At 37.5% G+C, this 24,394-nt stretch overlaps 1 protein-coding gene across 2 annotated transcripts in view; it reads right to left on the bottom strand.

The window, feature by feature from the left end:
• The window catches only part of FGD6 (FYVE, RhoGEF and PH domain containing 6), a 110,272-nt gene that overhangs the window by 64,921 nt on the left and 20,957 nt on the right, over positions 1-24,394 (bottom strand). The window contains exon 3 of one of the 2 annotated variants that reach the window (XM_041738378.1): positions 5,406-5,550. In XM_041738378.1, the coding sequence (XP_041594312.1) occupies positions 5,406-5,550 (145 nt within the window). Of the gene's footprint in view, positions 1-5,405; positions 5,554-24,394 lie in introns of both variants that reach the window. The other variant, XM_041738379.1, reaches the window with a different exon arrangement.

Genomic DNA, 24,394 nt, shown 5'->3' with positions numbered 1-24,394 from the left:
GGAACACGTTTGGGATGGTAGTGAATGGCATGTTTTTAAAGATTAAGTGTAATATCTGTACCCACAGTACAAAGACAAGTGCAGGCACACAGATGTGGTATACAATGTTAACATTCTTCTTCCTGGTAGCACTTTTACCTTTGCAAGACTATCTTTTTGAGCATCTGTTTGCTCTCCTTTCACAAAGGCAAAACAAGGGCCCAGTGGCACATATCCATTATTTTCTCCTACTGAGTCTGGATATACTTCATAAGGAAAACATCTCATACTATCAGTTTTGTGTTCATTATTATGTTCATGAAATCTGGCACACCTGTTTTGGATTGAACCATGGCCTCCGGAAGAAATTTTGGAATCCTAATCCCTAGGGATCTCAGAATGTGATCTCTTTTGGAAATGGGATTGTTGAGATTAAATTAGTAAATTAAGATGAAGTCATATTGGACTAGGATGGGTCCCTAATCTTAATGGTGTCCTTACAGGAAGAGAAGAAGTACACACGCACGAAGGGGGCACACTGTGAAGATGGAGGCAGAGACTTATGTGCTGCAGCTATATGCCCAGGAACAGTGAGGATGGTAAGCAAGCCATTAGGAAGAAGATTCTCTCTTGTAGGTTTCAGAGGGAGCATGGCCTTGCCCACACCTTGATTTTGGATATCTGGGTTCCAGAACTTGAGACAATAAAATTCTGTTGTTTTAAACCACCCAGTTAGTGATATTTTATAACAGTAGCCCTAGGAAACTAATACAACCTATCACAAACACAATCCTAAAAGAATATTACAAATGCCTAATGTGTGCATAAACTTTCTTGACCTCAGAAGTGTTTATACTGTAATTATTTGGTATGTTACAACTATATATCCTGTATGATCCTTGGAATGACTCAGGAGATTACTGTCCCATTGTGTCACCTGAGAAACTAAGGGTCAAAGAAGTTATATAAAAGAAGGTCTCTTTCTATGTTTCTACTCCAAAGACCTTCTGGCTGATAGAACTACACCACAGGCATTACTCTGTACAATATTCCACTTAGCTTTACTGTTTTCCCTTTAGCACAATTTTTAATTTTAATAGTTTTGTTAGAATATTCACATTCCATAAAATGTATTTTTGCTCTTCTAAAACATAAAGTCAATAAAAATAAATAAATATATACATACATACATAAAGTCAGTGTTTTAGGGGGTTTTTTGGTAAAGATTTTATTTATTTGAGAGAGAGTGAGAGAGAGACTACAAATGGTGGGCAGGGGCAGAGGGAGAACCAGAACCCCCCACTGAGGGGATAGCATGATGTGGGGCTTGATCCCAGGACCCTGAGATCATGACCACCTGAGCCAAAGGCAGACACTTAACAGCCTGAGCCACCCAGGCAGCCCAAGTCAATGGTTTTTAATATATTCAAGGTATGTAATCATCACTACAATCTAACTTTAGAACATTTTCATCACCCCAAAAGAAACTCCATGCCTGTTAGAAGTCACTCCCCAACCTCCCTTCTATCTACCCCCTTGCAACCAATAATCTACTTTCTATCTCTATGGATGTGCTTATGCTGAACATTTCATATAAATGGAATCATGTATTATGTGGTCTTTTGTGACCACTTTTCTTCCACTTAGCCTATTTTTAAGGTTCATACAGGCTGTAGCATATACCAGCACATTTTCTAATTGCTAAGTAAGATTCCATTGTGTGGATACACTACATTTATTTATACATTCATCTGTTGATAGATCCATTTATCAGTTGATGGATCCATTTATCAGTTGATGGGTATTTGAGTTCCTGCCATTTTTTACTATAATGAATGCTGTGAACATTCTGCACAAAGATTTTGTCTGGATATATGTTTTTATTTCATGTGGGTGTACACCAAGGAGTGGAATTGCTGGGTTATAGGATAACTCTAAATATAAACTTCTGAGGAACTGCCAGACTATTTTCCAATAAAGGCTATATGTACCATTTCACCTTCTCACCAGCAATATGTAGAGATTCTAATTTCTCCATATTCCTGGACATTTGTATACCTTCTTTGAAAAAAAGTCTATTCAGATAGCCCATTTTAAAATTTCTTTTTTTAATCAAGTTGTAAGAGTTCCTTATATACTCAGGATACAAGCCCTTTATCAGAGATGTTTGCCAATATTTTCTCCTCCTCTGTGGATTAACTTTTCATTTTCTTGATGACACTATGCAGTATAAAATTTTTTAATTTCGTTTTCCTCCCATCACTTATACTTTTGTTGCTGCATCTATGAAGCCTTTGCCTACCCAAAGTCATGAAGAGTTATTCCTAGATTTTGTTCTAAAGGCTTTATAATTTCAGCTCCTACATTTAGGTCTATGATCCATTTGAGTTAATTTTTGTGTATGGTAAAAGGAAGAGGTCTATTTTATTCTTTGGCATATGGATGTCCAGTAGTTCCAGCACGATTTATTAACCCCTTTATTTAACTACATATTTTGGCATACATTTTTTTTTTGCTATTACTTGAAATCCATTGTGAAATGAGATTGGTATAAATAAACTAGTTGACTTAAAATTATTATTTGACCAAGGTCATATGTCTAGTAAGTAGCAGAGCTGTGACTGAACCACAAGTCTTAGGATGCCAAATTTCATGTTTTTGTGAGAACATAATATTACCTTTTATGTGAACATGTTTCAGACTTATTCATCAAAGATAGGAAAAGATACTTGAAACTATATTTCATTATACAAGGAATGACTGAACATACTTAAGATTTTGCTTGCTTCTTTTTATATATGTCAATAAGAACAGTTAAAATCTGCTGAGCACTCAATTTGTGCCAGAAATGTTTTAAGTCATCAGTGTGATCTTAATCATCATAACAATCTTAAAAAAACAAAAACAAGTGTCAAAAAAAGAAAGAAAGAAAGAAAGAAAGAAAGAAAGAAAGAAAGAAAGAAAGAAAAACAGCATCTATCCTATTCCCGCCTGTTTTTACAGATGGAGAAACTAAGACACAAAGATAATAAGCACATTGCTGAAGACCACAGAGTTGGTAAGTGGTAAGAATCAGGCAATTTGGCCCCAAAGATCATGATCTTCTCTTTTATTTTTTGATGATTTTATTTATTTGGGGGGGGCATGCATAAGTGGGGATGGAGGGAGAAGAGAGGGAGAAGCAGACTCCCCACTGAGCAGGGAGCCTGACGTAGAGTCTGACACAGGGCTGGACCCCAGGACTCTGAGACCATGACCTAGGCAAAAGGCAGATGCTTAACTGACTGGGCCACCCAGGTATCCCAAGACCATGTTCTTCTTAACACTTTGAAAGCAAATTATTTTAAGAGAAAAGCATTTACCACGTTATGCTTAAACAGATCAGCAACCATCTAGAAAGGGACACTTAGCTCTTTTAATTATTGCCACTGCTGTCACAGCTAAAGAGGCAGTGAATTAGGTCGTCAGGATGGCCAAAAACTCTAAAAGAGGGAAATTATCAATACACTAGATTCAGGTATAAAAATACTAGATGTCCATGACTAACTGAAGAAGTAATCTCATTTTAAAAACAGAAAAATATTTAACAGTGATACTGCAGTGAGTGGCACAACTAAAGACAAAGCCCAACAATATAAATACCAAAAGGGAAAGGAAAGGGCCGTACAAACACAGAGGAAGGAACTCTGGAAGTCTCCAATGGCCACAAAACGAATGAGTCAACCAGGCAGTGTTGTGACAGGAAGTGTTGAGAAGATGTGTAACACCAAAGGGCTAGAGAGAAATCGTTCCTTTATACCATCAGTGAGACCCCTAGTAGAATGTGGATATCACTTTTGGTCACTATATTTAAAGAAGCATTGGGAGAAATCAGAGTTTGAACAAGAGAAAAAAACAAACCCAAATAACGGGAAACAGTACTTGTAAGGAAAAGAACTTGCAGTTTAGCCAAGACAGTAAAGGTTCATTTAATTACTGCCTTTAGAGCGGAAGACCACTGGAAGCCTATTCCCCAAACTCTGAAGGCTTGGGCTTTTTCTGGTCATTTATTTCTGTCAGATATCACTTTCTTAGAGGCTTTTATCCTAAATAGATTCCTCAGTTTCCAGCACATTGCTCTGTTTTATTAAATCCATAGCATGTAATAATCTGGAGTTCTCACTAGTCCCGTGAATATATGACCCCTCTTGTCCCATTAGGATGTAAGTTGTTCATAAGCAAAAACCTTGAGCACTGCTTTATACCTACTTCATACTTTTTTACATCTGGTATATATCTGGGAAATAGAATTTTACAAATACTTGTAAAATGTGTATCCGTGAAGAAGCAACAAGGAAAATAAGCTTTCAAATCTTATTTTGAAACCACCCAGTTAGAAGTAACAACTTCTAGTGTTTACTCCCAACAATATGATTCAATACTTTATGGCATTAAGTCTTACAAGAAATAAGCAAATAATCATTGAGTTCTTACAATGTACTGAATGGTGTTCTAAGGCTTTACGCATATCAAATCATTTAGTCCTCAACTAAGAGATAAATTCTATTCTTTTCTTCATAAAATGGGGGCTCTTTAGCTTAAAGAGATTAAATAATTTGCCCACTCACCTAGCTCTTAGGTGGTAGAGCTGGGATTTAAATTCAAACAATTACACAATTTATACCATTCATTTAAGGCTGAAATAAATGTAAACAGAGCAAAAATACATTAAAGAGGAAACAACTGATGTTATGGCATAGAAGTTAGGTAATGTGGGTTTTCTCCTCTACAGTTTTATAGGCTTGCTGTATGGATCCTTTCAAATTCTGTTTTGCTGTAAGATGTTTGAACACATCTTGGGGTTATTTTTTCCCTTGTAATGATGTCTTTATTTTAAAAAAAAATTATTTATAATGAAGCATTCATGTCAAACTAGAGAAAATAAAATGAACTTCCAAGTACTAATGTATCTTTAATAATTATCAACATGTAGCCAATCTTACTGCAATGTATACTGAAAATACAAATACTGAATCACCTCAAAGGGAATCCTACTGTGTTATTAATAGCAGTCTTTATTCTATCTCTAAAAAGATTTCATTAAGTCTGAAATGCATGTAATTCCTTTTTTTCAAGTAGAACTGTTAGCAATACAAGGAACAAACCTGAGAGGGTATTTTTGTTATGCAAAAGAAAACCAATGGACAGTGCCAAAAATAATTTCTCAAAATATTACTAAATATCTCTAAGTGATGTGCCTTTAGAAATGTGACATCTTAGGTACTACATTATAGCAGGAACTAAATTTTAATTAGAAAATATTTTATAAATTTTAGGAAAAAACTAACTAGGAATTTTGTGCCTATTGTGCTAATAAATATTATTTCCAAATGTCACGAGAGACCAACAAACACAGAAGTAGAAACAAATTAAATACCAACACATACCTGTTTGTCTCCTAGGTCAGGGTCCCCTTTACTAGAGTCAGAGCTGACATCGTCTTCATCAGAACTGTTGATGTCTTCCTCATCTGAAGGAAGTTCACCAAGACCAAGATCAAGATCATTGTGTCCTTCCTGGGATGCTCCAGAACTGCTTCAGTGAAAGTTATCCACATTAGTCACCTTAAATAACAAGAACACTACCAAAAAACCACACAGGACAAACCATGTTATTCCTGTGATGTAAGTAAGGTATACCTAATGGATATAAACACAGGGATGGGAATATCCAGACCAGCCAAACTTCCCCTTTTCTTTCACTATCTCAGGTGTTAAAAATTCAAATTCATTTTTGGTTTAAAATAAACATCTTGGGGGCAGCCCAGGTGGCTCAGCGGTTTAGTGCCACCTTCAGCCCAGAGCATGATCCTGGAGACCTGGGATCGAGTCCCAAGTCAGGCTCCCTGCATGGAGCCTGCTTCTCCCTCTGCCTGTGTCTCTGCCTCTCTCTCTCTCTCTCTCTCTCTGTCTCTCATGGATAGATAAATAAAATCTTTAAAAAAATAATAATAATAAATAAATAAACAAACAAACATCTTGGAAAGCATGTATTTTCATAATAGGAAGGTGGGTGTGAGAAGCAAGTTTCCCAGCTGCCCTAATCCTATACTTCCAAATCTACTTGAAAAGAACAGGTCTCTGCTCATATAAATCAAGGAGCCTCACAGGATTTGGCTGGGTTACCACAAAAGGGGCACTCACTAGCTACACAGGAACATTAGAAGCAGTGGCGTTTCCCTGAGTTTCAGTGTTTCTTTTTTTTAAAGCAATTAACCAATCTATCAGAATTGGGAGGTAATGATGGTGAACACAATAAACAATGCATGTGCTACTGTAAACATGTGCCCAACCACCCTGATTGTCACCAATTCCTTTAATGTAACCACCTCATAAGACATGAGAAAGGACAAGGATGTTAAACATTCTTGGGCTCTGATCCAGACCTGTTGAATCAAGAAGTCTAGGGGTGCAGGGCCCTGAGAGGATACATGTTGGAAGTCTGAAAATCACTGTACCAGGCCATTTACCAACTCTGCCTCGCCAGCCTGACACTGTCAACATTTCCCACTTTCTACTGAAACAGAGCTCTTGAATCTTTTTTTTTTTTTTTTTTTTTTTTAGAGCTCTTGAATCTAACAGTCATTGTTACAATCTCAGTTTGGGGTAGGGGGAATTCCACAGCAAAGTTCCCCAGGAAGACAAGAGAAATAATTCTTTCTAACTTTGATTGTAAAGACTCAGGAACAAATTATCTGTAGCAACTGCTTTCCTGCCTGCAGTCTACAAGAATATCGCAGAATAGAAGAGTCAGTAAAAGATGCACAGAAAAGAAAATCATCAGGGGAAACACTCAGAATAAAGAGATAGTTGTATTTCACCCTCACAGGTCCCTTTACAGGTCAGGGGCAGGTCCACTCAACTGCCAAGGCTCCCACCAGTTATGAAAATTTCTAACAGGAACTTTAAAAGCTAAAGATGAATTTTCTGCCAGTTCCTGATTACACATTATAGGATACAGACTAGCCTCACATGCCATTCCTGGAACTCATCTCTTACAGAAATCAGTTGGATGAAGGCAGAATGCCAAAAGGAACACCTCCCTCTGCCAAAGACAGGGGTTCCTTATTATTCAGTAGCTGGAGGGCCTGGGGAATCATATCGCAGCCTCAATTAAGTGGGTGCACACCTTATCATAGCTCCATGACACGGAGGAGACTCACTCCCCAGGGAGGAGTTGGGGGTGGAGAGCTGAAGCTTCCTAGTCAGATCACTGGCAAGATTCACTGTCACTGGGTGCACAGACAGGAGCCCAACCCAGTTGGGTAATTAGTTGATTTAAGTTAAGTTAGCAAGAGTAAATAAAGCTAACAGGATGTAGAGACTGCAGGATACATTCATATAAATAAAAGAAAACATACCTTAACACTTGTTTTTATCTTCTTTATCTCTTTACATCCTCTAAAACCCTGCTACTCAAGACACATTCAATCTATGAGCTGCTTCAGCAGCACCAGGAAGCTTTTTAGAAAAACAGAACTTCAGGCCTCACCCTGCTGCACTGAATCACAACCTGGTTATAAACAAAAATCCAAGTAATTTTGTTTTTTTCACTCAGTGCACTCTTTTAGACTCAACAGTATAACAATTTTGAATAATCAGCAACAAAGCTTGTAGCACCTGCGAAGAAATTAGGTTTATTTTGTCTGAGAGAGAGCTGAGAGGTGTTTCTTGGTCCAACACTTAGAAAGCCATTATTAAGGAGATGGTAAGCAGCTACCTGCCACAACCATTAGGGGTACAATTATTTATAAAAGTTAACATTTAATAACAAGAAGAATAAAAGCTTTAAATATTAAAAGGACATGGATCAAAACATAACAGCCACAAAATACTGGGAGATTTCAGGTCTGAAAATTGCCTTCCTACAGAAAACCTCCCCTGGCCATCCCCTCCCTATCCCACATTAATATAGTTAATATATATTAAATAAGAGTTAATATATATTAAATATATAATATTTACCTCTTCTAAATCCCACACCATCTCACTCAACCGCACATGGTGATATATTTATTTCCCTCACTAAAACATAAACTCCTAAGAACAAGTAAATGGTCTTTTTCAGTTGAATCGGAAGCATACTGCTTAACATTTAATAGGCCCTCAGTAAATTTTTACTGAATAAACAAAAATTATATGAGAAAGCAAAGGCTGTTAAATCTCAGAGGTTCAGATGCTAAGTATTTTTGGTGGTGGTGATCACAAAGATTTGAAGAGGGGGAATACTACAATAGTGTATGGTTTAAAAGGGAAACACCATCCTAGGCATCATAATCAATGGTGTGGAAGTGGGAATGTTTGTATTTAGGAAATAAAAAGAACATTTTGAAGACACTATAGGGTGGCTCAGCAGTTGAGCATCTGCCTTCGGCTCAGGACGTGATCCTGGAGTTTCAGGATCGAGTCCCACATCGGGCTCCTACATGAAGCCTGCCTCTCCATCTGCCTATGTCTCTGTCTCTCTCTGTGTCTCTCATGAATAAATAAATAAAATATTTTTTAAAAATAAAATAAAATAAAATAAAAAGAACATTTTGGCTGCAGCACAATTTCCTATACATAATTAATTGGGGGGGCAGGGAGCTTGGAGAGGATGACAGGTACCAAACAACAGAAGAGTCCATATTCATCTTGTAGGCCTTCAATAAGAACTCTCAAATCTTCCAGTAAACCTCAAAGATTTCCTCATTAGAACTCGAACTGGAGGGGTACCTGGGTGACTCAGTGGTTGAGCATCTGCCTTTGGCTCAGGTCATGGGCCAGGGTCCTGGGACTTGATCCCAGTCTCACAGATGCAGAACTGGATCCCAGGACCCTGGGATCATGACCTGAGCCAAAGGCAGATACTCAACCACTGAGCCACCAGGTGCCCAAATAAATAAAACCTTAAAAAAAAATAAAAACATGGGCAGCCCGGGTGGCTCAGCGGTTTAGCGCCGCCTTCAGCCCAGGGTGTGATCCTGGAGAACAGGGATTGAGTCCCACGTCAGGCTCCCTGCATGGAGTCTGCTTCCCCCTCTGCCTGTGTCTCTTCCTCCCTCTCTCTGTATGTGTCTCTCATGAAAAAATAAAATCTTTAAAAATAAATAAATAAATAATTAAAACAAAAACAAAAAACCTCCAACTCAAATATCATTACCATATTTCTCTCATACCAATTCAAGAATAAAACAATACCTCTTCCATCAATCCAGCCCTTGTAGGCACAGCCTCTGCTCCACTCCCCCCACCCAACCAGATGCTCACTAATTAGCATCAGTAAGCTCCTCTTAAGGATCTCAAAAGATTGAACTGGAATGAACGGAGCTCCCCAAACATCTGGATGGTAACCATACTGGAGACCACTTATGATTTCTGAAGCATAAAAGGGAGGAAAATGAGCAAACTGGATTCTAAGGAGACTAATCTTGTAACCCAAAGTCAGTGAACTAACTGTGGGCCAAACGGAGCTGGGCACAGTGAAAGAAGTGGAAGGGGGTCTAAGAAGTAATTTCAACAGTGCAGACACCCTAAATGAGGTTGGCTACATGAGGAATTAAGAAGAAGGGTTGAATCTAAGAGTTAAAAAAAAAAAAAATCAACAGGGCTATGGTAAAGAGGGAGGGGAAAAACTTGAGTCTTCCTTCAAGAGTTCATGAACAGTCACTAGCAAAATGAGGGAAACATCACAATTGAAATAGAAACATATTAACAAGGGATGTGATTTTATTTTTTTAAGGAATATGATTTTAAAGGAAAGATAATGAAGGGGTTTAGCAGCAAAATCAGGAAAGATGGCAGCCAGTATCCACATTTACATGTTCATTTCTACGTGATCAAACAGAAAAATTATTGATTAATCTATTTTCCCATGTAATCTTAACAGCCTTTAAATCTATAGATCTTTCATAATGAAATATTCCTTACCAACTCCTTACCAATGCCAGCCATTAAATTGGGGGCTCTTCTATTCTTTACATTTCCTTCCCAAGTGTCAAAAGATAATGTCTTAACACTGTCAGCTTTCTGGGCTAAAGGAACAGAACATAGTGTTCCCTCCATACTTTCCTGCCTGGCTATTTCATAATTTGATAATAAAGGTAAAAGGAAAGTAAGCTGCAACCACAACCAAGACAAAGTCAGGTCTGGGCTCTACCTCCCCAGGTCATCCTTTTCAAGTGAGAATTGTTTCTGGATGGAGTAAGGACAGAGAAGAGTAACAACAGAAGCAAATTCCCACTGATTAGGCAGCTGTTCTTCGGTTCCACATGTCAAGGATCTACACATTTGGACTGATTATTTAATACCATCATTTTTTTAAAATTACTTATTTTTTGTTTATGTTATTTACAATATAGGGACAGTACATCCTCCACTGGGAGTACGTCAAATTTCTCATTCAGAAGGAATTGTCTTTTTAAAAATACTAATTTAATTGATTACCCCTGAATTTTCAGGAATGTGAAATCTGTACAACATTGAGTCAGACATTACTACCAAAATACTCTTGTGAACCTTCATTAAGCTGAAAATGCCAGCAAAGGGAGGGAAGAAGGACAAGGATAGCAGAGGAAGGAAAATGAGAAACAGAGTTAGCTGAAGAACACTTTGAAAGCGCTGAATTCTGTTCTCTGTTGTTGATGAATCCAGTTATCTTTTTCCTCTCTTGCCTGCAATTTTATTCTGAGCCCCTTAAACAAAGAATGTTCCACATAATTCCTCTCAAACTTGAAGAAAAAAAGTTTATTCCAACATCCTCAGCTTCAAAGTTTCTTTCTCACTTTTAAGTCACAACGTGTAAATCTGAACTGTCATCTTTCTCTTCCTCTTCCTTTTACGCCTGGATCAAACTGAACAGAACCTGCTAGTCCTCAGGATGTTGTTATAGTTCTTTTACAAATGCTGTCTCATTATGACTTGGTGATTAGGTGGTTTTTTTTTTTTTTTTTTGGCTGCTTTCATATTTATTGCAGAATGAATGGAAAAAACTACTGGTGAGCACTTAAGGATGAACATTATATAGAAAAGTCAGCAAAAATTTTTTTCATAAGTTATGTATTATATGCCAACTACATAATATTGGTTCACGATTTTCACTAGAAAAGTGTTTCTATTTAGTGTATATACCTTTATAGGTATATACGTTTAGAGGGTATAGGTATATACATTAGTTTTTAAATATACATTTAGTTTTACTCTGGTACTTGAGCTCCTTTATTGAATTTCAGGTTGAGAATCATGAATCAAATCCATTAAAGAAGGAATTTTTTTAAAGATTTTATTTATTTATTTATTCATGAGAGACACACAGAGAGAGGCAGAGACATAGGCAGAGGGAGAAGCAGGCTCCCTGTGGGGAGCCTGACATGGGACTGATCCCAGGGCCCCAGGATCATGCCCTGAGTCAAAAGCAGACATTCAACCACTGAGCCACCCGGGCGTCCCCACAAAAAAAGGATTTAAAAACCATTCTTATTCTTGTTTCCAGGTCCTCTTTTTAATTACAGTTTTGGGATAATTTTCCACCCAGATGACTTTGCTGGGAACTACCCCTAAAATAAGTAAGTAATCTCTCTACTACTTTTAGGAAACATGGCATGACTGTGAAATAGGTACATGTGCCCACTTTCATCCTCAAATAAAGCCAGATTCGTGTACTTGTGTCATGTTTTTAGGTTTTCCAAACATATGATCTTGAACAATTATTTTAAGTACGTGCAGAGCCAGGCTGACAGAACATAAAAGCCAAAAGATAACAGAGCCTGAAGCAAACTTATCTGACCTGAACAAAAATCAGGTTCTTCAAGTGTGAACCCTATGTGCTATCATGTGATAGGTATTTTCTATTACTAACTGCTTTGACTAAAAAGAAACTTCAGTGATTGAATAACATGTAAGGCTGTGGACGGATGGTATTCTTATTACCGTAATAATAGCGAAAATCCTTCCCCTTAAAGAAAGGTATATACATTAGTTTATTTTTTAAATATACATTAATTTTTAATCTCTTGAGAAGTTAAGAGAAACTTTAATTTTAAAAATTAATGATATTATTGTCTTGATTTTAGTAAAAATATATATAATATATAACATATTAACTTCTTTGAGTTAAACACTTTCATTAATGAAACGCAAAATACAAATGAATAAAATCACTGCAATAAGGGATAGGATAGCAGGAGTTTGTTACCAAAAAAAGAAAAGGAAGTGAAAAGAAACTTGCAACATAAAATATACACAATTAAGTGTTTCATTCTTTGGTTCATGAATTTTAGAGGTGTTAACAACCAAACCTTTTAAAAATAGCAAGCTGGGGGATCCCTGGGTGGCGCAGCAGTTTGGTGCCTGCCTTTGGCCCAGGGCGCGATCCTGGAGACCCGGGATCAAATCCCACATCGGGCTCCCAGTGCATGGAGCCTGCTTCTCCCTCTGTCTGTGTCTCTGCCTCTCTCTCTCTCCCTGTGTGACTATCATAAATAAATAAAATTTAAAAAAAAAATAGCAAGCTGGGATTCTATAGCTTCAGGAAAAGGAACCACAGAGAAATATTCAGCTTCCCTGAAATATAAACTGGGTGTTTAAAAGTTTAAAAGTGAAAAAAAAAAAAAAAGTTTAAAAGTGGAGACACTGTCAGGATGGAATACCAGGCTTCAGTGATGGACTTTGAAAAACACACCCAGTTCAATTTCTAGGGTCATCCTTAACTTTTAAAATACCATTCTCATTCTCTTCCCCCAGAAATGCATTTGTTACTAGGATTACCTAAATGATTAAAAACAAAATCAAAGGTTGGTACCCTGAGGCTGTTCTTTAAAATAGTCATTGCAGGATGACGGTTTAAAAAACAAATGCAGGGATCCCTGGGTGGCGCAGCGGTTTGGCGCCTGCCTTTGGCCCAGGGCGCGATCCGGGAGACCCTGGATCAATTCCCACGTCGGGCTCCCGGTGCATGGAGCCTGCTTCTCCCTCTGCCTGTGTCTCTGCCTCTCTCTCTCTCTCTCTCTCTGTGACTATCATAAATAAATAAATAAATACATACATACATAAAATAAAATAAAAAACAAATGCAAAATGGGGCACCTGGGTGGCTCAGTGGTTGAGCGTCTGCCTTTGGCTCAGGGCATGATCCTGGGGTCCTGGGATGGAGCCCAGCATCAGGTTCCTCACAGGGAGCCTGCTTCTCCTTCTGAATATGTCTCTGCTTCTCTCTCTGTGTGTCTCTCATGAATAAATAAATAAATAAAATCTTTTAAAAATATATTTTAAAAAATGCAAAAAAAAAAAAAAAGATAAACCTGACACATAATGTTGAGAGGGAGGCAAAAAGCCTTTGTATTATTTATATGAATTATTAAAACACAAAACTATACCCTAAAAAAGAAAAAAAAGGAATTCAAAATTCCTAAAGTCAAGAGAACCTACTCAGATGTTCACACCTGTTATACTTAAGTAGCTTTTTAGAGTCAGGAAGGTTTAACTACAAAGAAACAGTACTAAAAAGAGTTTGCATCAAAGGCCATTAATATGGAGACTGGTTAAATAAGCTGGGACACATCCATACAATGAATTTCTAAACAGCTGTTTAAAAAATGAGGTAGATCTATGCACAATGATATAGACTGTTCTCCAAGAATATGGCTGGGTTTAAAAGAAATCAAGGCATGGAACAGTGTGCATCTATTTGCATAAAAAAGCAAAAGAACACATATACACAGAAAAACATACACATATATATATACAAAACAAAAAACACGTTTTTGCATATACAGAAACACACATTTTTATGTGTGTATGTATATATTGTTTGTATATAATTGTACACACACACCCAGAAATACAAATATACCAGTAGATATCTCTGTAAAGATTCAAAAGAAACTGATAACAATGTTTGCTTCTGGGACTAAGGTAAAGTCTGAGTTAAGAAAGACTTCACAATTTACCTTTTGGTGTTTTTTAAAAAACATTTTTAATATGTATATTATTACTTTTTCAAAGACAACACAACAAACCCAGAGGCTTTGGAAAGTTTTAGAAAGATGATTCAAAGCACCAACTCTTTAGGTACTGCTTAGTTCTTCCCAGAGTGATAAGTAAAAAAAAAAACAAGAACTACTTTTTACGTGGGAAAGGTATACAGATTGCTTTCCTTTACAACCTGTAGGGGTTTATTCGGGGAAAATTATTAGCATGCCTCCTGATAATAGATTGGAGTAATGAGCTTCCGGCCAGCCAGCTGATTGCTTTAAAAAGAGAAAAAGAGGGGCACCTGAGTGGCTCAATTGGTTGGGCATCTGACTCTTGATTTCAGCTCAGGTTATGGTCTTAGGGTCCTGGGATTGAGCCCCACGCTGGGCTCTGCGCTCAGCAAGGAGTCTGCTTGGGTAGGATTCTCTCTCTCTCTCTCTCTCTCTCTCTCTCTCCCCCTCTCCCTCTTTCTGCCCCTCTCCCTACTTCTCCACACCACCACCCCCCCCACACACACACGTGCATGCTCTCTCTCAAATAAATAAAGAAATCTTTAAAAAAAAAAAAAGAGGTTGTAAAGGGATTCTTCAACATTCTACAGGGGCTAGAGTAACCACACAACTTGCTGCCTATGCCACAGTGAACAGTGCCATACTATTAGACATCTCCCACAGCATTCTGGGGTGTGGAGAATTCCTGGCCTCTAAGTAAGGACAATCATGTCCTGCAGTGTTCCAGGTATAATCCCAGTGAGACAAGAGGAGCCTAAGGTTGATCACAGTCCAGCAGACACTCTTGTCCCTCTGGCTTAGCTGGAAGGCATTTGGTTCAAGCATGAGCTGCTCCCAGCTAGAGAGGAATAGATTGTTATAAAAATATCTCCTGAAACAAGCACTAGCTAAAATAAATACCAAACACTGAATTACTAGCAATTTTGCTTTATTAAAACTTGGAGGGGTTTGAGAATGATTCCTTGAAATACTCTTCAAGAAGAAATGTGCACAGAAATCTTTTTCTTAATACAAATAAAAAAGCATTCTATTGAGCTTAGAATTGCCTCTAATAAAATATAGCAGGATGCCAATCCAGTTTTGTCATTACAGCAAGATGGTGTTTATTTGTGGAAAAATAAAAATTTTTAAGTCAATTTAGAGTTGACCCAATATCCTCTCTTACCTTTACCTACTCATTATGTAATATGTAACTCATTAGTATCACACCAAATAAAGGACACTAGAAATAATGAGGTTGGGATGGCTACACGAGGGTGCTTCACATTTAGACACATACAGGCACACACATATACAGATGCTGCATATTTAGATATTTACACACATAAATTTATACACATATTTTCATATATATATTATAATATTTAAAAAACATAAAAACTGCTATGCCATTTATCTCAATAAATATTGAGGACTTATATATCATATTATTTTAGGGGCTGGATGAAGATAATCTAATAGAATTAATGTTCAAACTGTAAATTTTATCGGTTGCTCCCCTTTTTACCTGCTGAGTGGAACCTTCCTAAACAGATAGAGGCAGAAGGAACTGGAATATCCACAAATAATTAGCATAAAGGCATGGAGTATTTTCTAAAATGAATACAACCAGAAGTTAGTGCATGCTAAGTGTTATTAAAGGCAGTGCACAGACACTAAGGCTACAGAACCAGAAAAATAAACACTCCATGCAGGCTGGGGCAGTCAGAGGTTTGAGGTACAGGCACTTGAAAGAAGACTCCAGTGAATGAAGAGGAGCACAGGCATCCTAAGTGGAAGAGGACTGAAGGGAAATGGTATGAGCAAAGGCTTGGAGGTAGGAATGGAAGTGTTGTGGTGGGTGATGGGGGCAAGGCGGTGGCGAGGATTTCTGCGTGATGAGAAGTTAGAGGTCTACCAAGTTAGAGAGAGACCCCCTTCTCTTGGCAGGCAGCCATAGCAGAAAAGGCAATCATCCATCCATGATGGGAACTGGGGATCCAAACTCAACACCTTTCCTTGGCCTTGCCAGGTTCTAACACCAGAGTTGGGAACCTAGTGGGGGAGCTGGGTCAGGGGAGTAAGACTGGTTGATGAGCACGTAAAGATAACACCTCATCTTCTATCTTATTAAACAGGGTGACCTTGTATTTTTGTGTCAATTGTACATGCCACATTGCTTACACTAATTCCTTTTCCTCATAATCTGAGCAGCCACTGAAAAGGTGGTGAGACTTTTGGAAAATATGATCATTCCCTCTGCCCATGCTATGCTCTTGATTGCGAGTTGGTACGAAACTACTGTATAACACCTATTGTGTTCTGCCTTTCCATCTATGGAAAACCAAGAGGACACCAAATGGTCTAATGACCAGCTGCCCTTCCTGCTCTGTTCCCTCAGGTAGGGTGCCCTAGCCAAATAACTTTCTGTATTATAGGGGCAGTTCCGGCTACATTTGGGTAGAGAATTTTAGTTCCTTGCCAACACATGCAATTATTCAAACCAGCCAATCACATCCTCCCATGGGAACCAAAGGTCACCCCCAACCCTGATACTGGCTTCCATAGCCCCTGGTGACTCACTGTTCCCAATGCAATCTCAGTGTGGCCCTGTGTTATGTTCTCCCTCCCTAGGCTGTATATGTGACCAATAAACTGCTGTTAATCTCATCTGTCTAGTATCATGCACTTGGCAATCCCTATAACCCAAGGGCAGGAATCCCTTGCTCGCCAACAGGGTGAATAGGAAATAATAAGAACATCAGTAATTAAATCATTTATTATATTGCAAATTAATTTAAATATTAAACTATATATTTATTTTTAAATTACATACAAATTGTAAGTTAATTAAATATTATTATTTTAAATAATTATTAATTTAAAATAATTAAAACCACCAAAGAGGGTGCCATTTTCCAGGATTTTTAAGTACAAAGCAGGTACACTAGTAGTTTCTAATAGAATTATCCCGAGGAATGCCCTTGAAGGATATATCAAGTCAGCTTCCTATACACCTAATTATATTTTGCAGATACATCCAAAGTCTGCTGTAATAAACTTATGCTATTTTCAAGTTATAGAAATATGATATATTCCATGTTACAGAATATTAAGTGTTACATTAAGTATAGACCCTAGTAAATAAAATAGTAGAGAATTACAAGGAAACCAGTAGTTAAACTCAAAGGACATCTGCCTTCCATCCCAGATCTTATTTTAGCCAGGCCTATTCGAATGTCCCCTTTTTCTAACAGGAACTACAACGTGTAATTGGGATTTCCCACTGCCATGGGGAAAAGGATAGTAGGCTTCTTGTGAGTCCATTAGTAGCTGAGATGGGGAGGTTAAATTGTCACTCATGAATACGTCAGTTCACTTTCTTATTTAAAACTATACATGAACAATTCTACTTATCATCTGTCTTCCTCAGGTACTATCCACAAAAGAACTGTCCTAAAAGTCTACTCCAGGCTATCTATGAATCATCAGTAATCCCAGAGACCTACGTGGAAACCATTTCTTTATCAGAGCATGCTGGGGACACAGGTCTATTGTTTCAAGATTGAGAGGCTGTGGAGGACAAAAGGACATGGGTTTTCTTCCTCCACTCTTATTCCCATTCATCCTTGAATCTTTTCACTGGTTACATTATTAACTAGTTCTGTGTTTATTTTTAGCTTTCTTGAGTGGGAAACCAAGAAACATCTTAACATTCTAACAAACTTGTGTAGCATCTTTGAAAGCTAGAGCCAGGACAAATGGAAGAGAAGTAAAAATAAACATGTATTTAAGAAGTGAGATACAAAGATTCACTTTAGACAGGATCAGAAGCATTTCATTACACTTTCATACATCTCTAGGAGCAGAGAGAAAGAAGGCAGTAGCAAAGAGAAGAAAAAACACCTAAACCTAAGACAGACTTGTATTTGAATCTAAACTCTACTTCTTACCTGGCTGTGTGTAATGGCTGGCTCTTCAGGCTCTTTAATTTTATATTTCTCTAAACTATAAAATTGAGATAATGCCACCAGCTATGAAGATTAAATGAGATAATGTACACTTGTCTGGTACATGCAATAGGCAGGAAATAAAGACAAATTTTTAAAAAGCAGACATGAGAACAACAACAACTTAGTCCATTAAATAAGTGGAATGAATGGCAAGAGGAACTGGAAGGTTTTGTTCTTGTTCACCAGTGATCACCCCAGAATTTAGTATGATACCTGATCTATTTCTTGCATGCATGAATTAATAAATTAGTGGCCTTTATCCTAATATCTCACACAACAATAGTATAGTATGTGTAGACAAGTCTAGTCTGCCTCTTCTTTTTATATGGCCCAAGAGCCAAGAATGGCTTTTACATTTTAAATGGTGGTAAAAAATCAAGAATAATATTTTGTGACATGTGGAAATTACATAAAACAAATTTCAGTGTCTACAAGTAAAGTTTTATTGGATCACAGCCACACATTTGTTTTTGGACTGTCTATGGCTGCTTTCACACTATATGCACAGAACTGAATAGTTGCAACAGAGATCACATGGCCTGTAAAGTCTAAAATATTTACCATTTGACCATTTAGGGAAAAAGTTTACTGACCCTCACTTTATTAGCTTACCCAGAGCACAGTATATCTGCTTTGGAGCAAAAAACTGCCTGTTTTTTTTTTTTAACTTTTTTTTTTAATTTATTATTTATGATAGTCACAGAGAGAGAGAGAGAGAGAGAGAGAGAGAGAGGCAGAGAGAGAAGCAGGCTCCATTCACCGGGAGCCCGACGTGGGATTCGATCCCGGGTCTCCAGGATCGCGCCCTGGGCCAAAGGCAGGCACCAAACCGCTGCACCACCCAGGGATCCCAACTGCCTCTGTTTTAATCTGAACTCTGCCATTTACTATCTAAGTGAAACTGAATTATAAGCTTTTAACCTCAATTTGCGTCAGTTTCCCCATCCATAAAATAGGGATAATAATACTGTCTACCTGAAAGAGCTTTATGAAGATTAAATGAATTTATATGAATAATGTATTAACAACAGTGCCTCGTCATAGAAAGCTCATTTGCTTGCATGCATGTTCTCTGTCCTCATACATTTAGTGTCATCTGTAATATTAAAAAAAATTAGACACTTAAAAGTCTAGACTTGTATAAAAAATGACTTCAGAGAGAAGCTTCTGCATTATCAGTCATGTGAAACAGCTCATCATCAGTGTACACGGCTGAGTAAAGAACTCCTGCAATGAGATCATATGAGCCATGGTTTCATAGCAGGTCACCCTTGGTCTTGTTCTAAACGTTTAATTTCACTGTTCTTTTTGGGAGCTTACTACCTGTACAGTAATATCCTGCAGCTCAGAATAATCATAGTTTTACCCACATTACAGCACTGTCTCCTAATTCTGAAAGAATTTTGGTCACCAACTAATTTAGAGGTGTCTCATTAGATCTCAAAATACTTTTAAAAGCACTTTTCTAAACACTAGCTTTAACCCTCTTTGGTAAATAAAAATTACAATGAACATACAGACTGAAAAGACAGCTCTGAAAGATACAAAAAGCACGTGTCATGCAATGAAGGTGCTGATTCTTTTGGTTATGTGAATTCTAGTCTGCCATGTAAAGCAAAGTACCTGTATTTCTTTTCTAATTACAGATTTTCATCCTAAAGTTAAAGGAGTCTAGTGAACAGCACGTCACAACTCTGATCCCCTACTTTGAGCCACTAGCTAGCTAGCTAAAGGCACCAAAAAAGGAGAAGGAAGGAAGGAAGGAAGGAAGGAGGGAAAGAGGGAGGGAGGGAGGGAGGGAGGGAGGGAGGGAGGGAGGGAGGGAGGGAGGGAGGGAAAGTTAAGATACCAGAAAATAGTAAGGAAAGAGGGAAAGAGGAAAGAAGCAAGGAGCAGGTAGTAAGACCAAGCGTGATGCGCTCCTCCATCTGTGATGTGTGTCTGCATTACCCTAGGGTTAGCAGTGCTTTGAGCTCCCAGTGTGTTAAGGGTTTGTGTAAGGCATGGAGGTGACACAAGAAGGAAGGCTTCCTGTCTAGGAGGAAACAGTGCTGACAGCCTCTGCCTTTCTCAAGTACCTCCAAGATAACAAAGGCCTCCTGGGAACAGAGATTAACTACTTGTAAACTTTCCATTTATTCTAAAACTTTCCATATTAAAAAGCAAAACAAACAAACAAAACCCCCAGAAAAACTCTTCCCTCAACTGGAATGGAAGGGGATAATGAAAGGGAAAGGAAGGAGGATTTTAGTTTTCACCTTTATGCACATTTAACTTTAAAAGAAAAAAAAGAATTCTATGTAACTTTTATAATTAAGAAAATACATAAAAAACTGAAAATCCCCATTCTCCCTCTCCCAAGTTTAATAACCTCAATTATTTCAAGCATCCCTCATAAACATTTTTTTTTTAATACTTAGGAAGAAAAGATCAAAGGTAAGGGGGAGGGTGGGCTGGAGACAGTCCTCTCCATCTAAGCCTCCCATGAAATGAAAAAAAAAAAAAATCAAACCATGTTGACATGTAGATTATGGCAATAATTTTCAGTATACTTCCTGTACAGACTTTAGGTGAACACACTTCTAACCCTCTAGACTGTGTACCACTGTCAAGGAAAATGATAAATTCCCTATATGATAAACCCAAGTAAGAAAGAATGTTTTCACCTTAACCTCAGGTGAGTATGGCAAAATAGAAGCTACTGTGAACTCCAACACCTCTATACACAGTCACAGATTTTAACTCATGGAATCCACCCACAGGGCATTAGCAAAAAGGACAGAAGAAATATTTACTGGGGCCAAGATTTCAATGAGCACTAATCTACATAGTACAGAAGAGCATCTGAAAATACTTTGCTCCTTAACAGTGGGAAGAGCTCAATTAAAATTAAAGATGTTTAGAATTAGTACTATGGAGAATAGATCTAACAAGGCTACATTCAACGAACTGGCTAGGATCTCCACTTAGTCTACTACACAAAAGCACTGGCGCCTGCCTTTGGCCCGGGGTGCAATCCTGGAGACCCGGGATCAAATCCCACATCAGGCTTCCGGTGCATGGAGCCTGCTTCTCCCTCTGCCTATGTCTCTGCCTCTCTCTCTCTGTGACTATCATAAATAAATAAAAATTAAAAAAAAAAAACAATCAAGAGTTAATAAAATAACCACTGGATATAAAAACATACGTAAACTAATTTTACCAACAAATAAATTCCTGAACCTATTAGAGCTAATATATTTGCTTATTTTCAGTGATTAAATTTTGCTCTATAGTTTATATATTTTAATGAGACCAAAATTCACTTAATAATCACAGAAAACTTTCACCCTTCACATCTTTATTTTATATTCTTTGCTAAAGCCTTAGTACCAATTTTCATTTTAAAAGTTCCCTTTATCCTTCTCCAAATATGGTACTCAGCATATACTTGATATGTAGTTAAGAATCTGTGATCTAGTTTATAGCAGCAATGTCCACAATAGCCAAACTGTGGAAGGAGCCTCGGTGTCCATCGAAAGATGAATGGATAAAGAAGATGTGGTTTATGTATACAATGGAATATTACTCAGCCATTAGAAACGAAAAATACCCACCATTTGCTTCAACGTGGATGGAACTGGAGGGTATTATGCTGAGTGAAATAAGTCAATCGGAGAAGGACAAACATTATATGGTCTCATTCATTTGGGGAATATAAATAATAGTGAAAGGGAATAGAAGGGAAGGGAGAAGAAATGGGTAGGAAATATCAGAAAGGGAGACAGAACATGAAGACTCCTAACTCTGGGAAATGAACTAGGGGTGGTGGAAGGGGAGGAGGGCGGGGGGTGGGGGTGAAGGGGTGACGGGCACTGAGGGGGGGCACTTGACGGGATGAGCACTGGGTGTTATTCTGTATGTTGGCAAATTGAACACCAATAAAAAATTAATTTATTATTAAAAAAAAGAATCTGAGGGATCCCTGGGTGGCGCAGCGGTTTGGCGCCTGCCTTTGGCCCAGGGCGCGATCCTGGAGACCCGGGATCGAATCCCACATCAGGCTCCCGGTGCATGGAGCCTGCTTCTCCCTCCACCTGTGTCTCTGCCTCTCTCTCTCTCTCTGTGACTATCATAAATAAATAAAAAATTAAAAAAAAAAAAAAAAGAATCTGAGATCTAGAAATAGTATTTAATACATGAAAAGGAAACATGTAATCTATTAAATAGTTTTCACGGGTTATCTGTGCAAATTCACAAGCGTATTCTATATTTTACTTGTCTTCTTAACAGCTACAACATGGGATTTTATCTGTTGTATAGTGAGAATACTAAAAATAAAGGAAAGAAGTTTTTTTTAAGTGAACATTGTTCTAGAAGACCTCATAACTTTTTAGTTAAGGTAAGATACTTTTTCCATCTAGATACTAAACTCTAGATTGGCGTTCCTAATACACTTTATTTGCAGACAACAAAGAGTCTAATATATTTCGGCAGATTAGATATCCAAATCCTAAAATAATTATATAGATAATTCACCCTATAAAAGTACATTTTCAGTAACTAAATCATTGCAATCATTTCCATATATATATATTTATATGTATTTATATATAAATATATATATAAAATATATATATATATAAATATTTATATATATTTATATATATATATTTTATATATATATATATATATAAACTGCACAAAGGCCTTCACCAGATTCTTGACTTTGGAGCATCTTAGTAAATTCCTTTGTGCAGTTTATATATATATATATATTTATAAATTTATAAATTTATAAATTTATTTATATTTATATATTTATAAATATATATATATATATAAACTGCACAAAGGCCTTCACCAGATTCTTGACTTTGGGGCATCTTAGTAAATTCTGGCTAACTCCAAAGGTACCTACAAACTGCTCAGAATTTTGTTTTAATTTGTGTTCTTACTACATGTAAGGTTACAGAGACAGGTCTTTCATTTAAGAAGAGTTTTATAAAATTATTTATTTATTTTTTTAGTAATATAATTGTATTTTCTGAATAACATATCAAATAGATACCTTAATATCTGTACTACTTTGAGAAACTGTCAAAAATTGCTTTTGATTGGCAGGGAATTTAGACCTATGGCTTCTTTCTGTAGGTTTGGTAAGAAGACCAATAGAATGAGGAGAATGGAATGTTTCTTAACAATTCCATAACATGGCAGGATGCTCACTATCTAATAAAGATACTCATACGAAGTCTTTTAGCTCAATTTCTCTTCTTCAAGGGAACTCTGTTTAAGCAAATAGCGCTAATTCTCCAAGTCAGTGTAATTGCTTTCCAAAATTAACAGATGTTTCCGGTGCATTCTGGAAGCCTGGTCAGTGGGACACTGGTTTACTCAAAATGCAGCTGGATTCTGACCTCATACAAGTAAAAGCAACATATAACCTGATAACTATTTACTCAGATGTGACCACCTATTTTGTGCCAGGTATTTGCTGAGGCCAGGGACACAAAGATGCTTATACTCTCATAAAATTTATCCTTATATTTCTTATGTCTTATGTTCCTCTTTTTGGAAGAAGTGGTGGGGAAAGCTAACAAAGTGCTATGATAGAAAGGTGAGGTAGTGCTGTGCAAAAGCAGACCAAGAAAAGGGGTGACTACTACTACTTGGCATAACAATCAATACAGTAGATAGCAGCTATTAATTTTATTACACCATAAACAGGAAATGCTAGGCAATATGCTATGGAATGGAGTAGCAACACAAGTATCCATAAACTTACCTCCTCATTTAGTCTTCCAATGAATATTTACTAAGTGCCTACTATGTGTAAGGCACTATTCTAGGCACAGGGGAGAAAGTACTGTTAACAAAATTAAATACCTCTCATTCATGCTGATTATATTTTAGTAGGAGAAACAGATGGGCAAATAAAAAACAGATACTATACCAATGAGAATAGAAAGTGTTAGAAAGGACAACAGAACTGCGTAAGTAGGACAAGTGGATGGGTTGAAGAGGTAGGAATATTTTCTTACCTTTTTTTTTAAATAAATATTTTATGTATTTAATCATGAGAGACACAAGAGAGAGAGAGGCAGAGACATAGGCAGAGGGAGAAGCAGGCTCTATGCAGGGAGCCCCAGCAGGATTCGATCTCAGGACTCCAGGATCACACCCCAGGCCGAAGGCAGGCACCTAACCGCTGAGACACCCAGGTGTCCCTTTCTTACCTTTCCTACACTGGAAGGGGGGATTTTTTACAAAAGGTAACATCTGAGTTAGGTCTAGAAGGATGACGGATAACCTGTCTGGCAGGAAGGGTGTGTCAGGTTGTAAAACAAAGCTATAAGCAAAGTGCTTAGGAATGTTGGTTGGTCTCATACAGGTGGGCAAACTGATGAGATTAGAAAGGCCAACTGGGACCAGACCACAAAAA

Source organism: Vulpes lagopus, chromosome 23, assembly GCF_018345385.1.
Source record: "Vulpes lagopus strain Blue_001 chromosome 23, ASM1834538v1, whole genome shotgun sequence".
In the NCBI taxonomy this organism is placed as follows: Eukaryota; Metazoa; Chordata; class Mammalia; order Carnivora; family Canidae; genus Vulpes; species Vulpes lagopus.
Note: the sequence above shows the minus strand (reverse complement) of the source record. Positions and strands in the feature narration are given on the sequence as shown.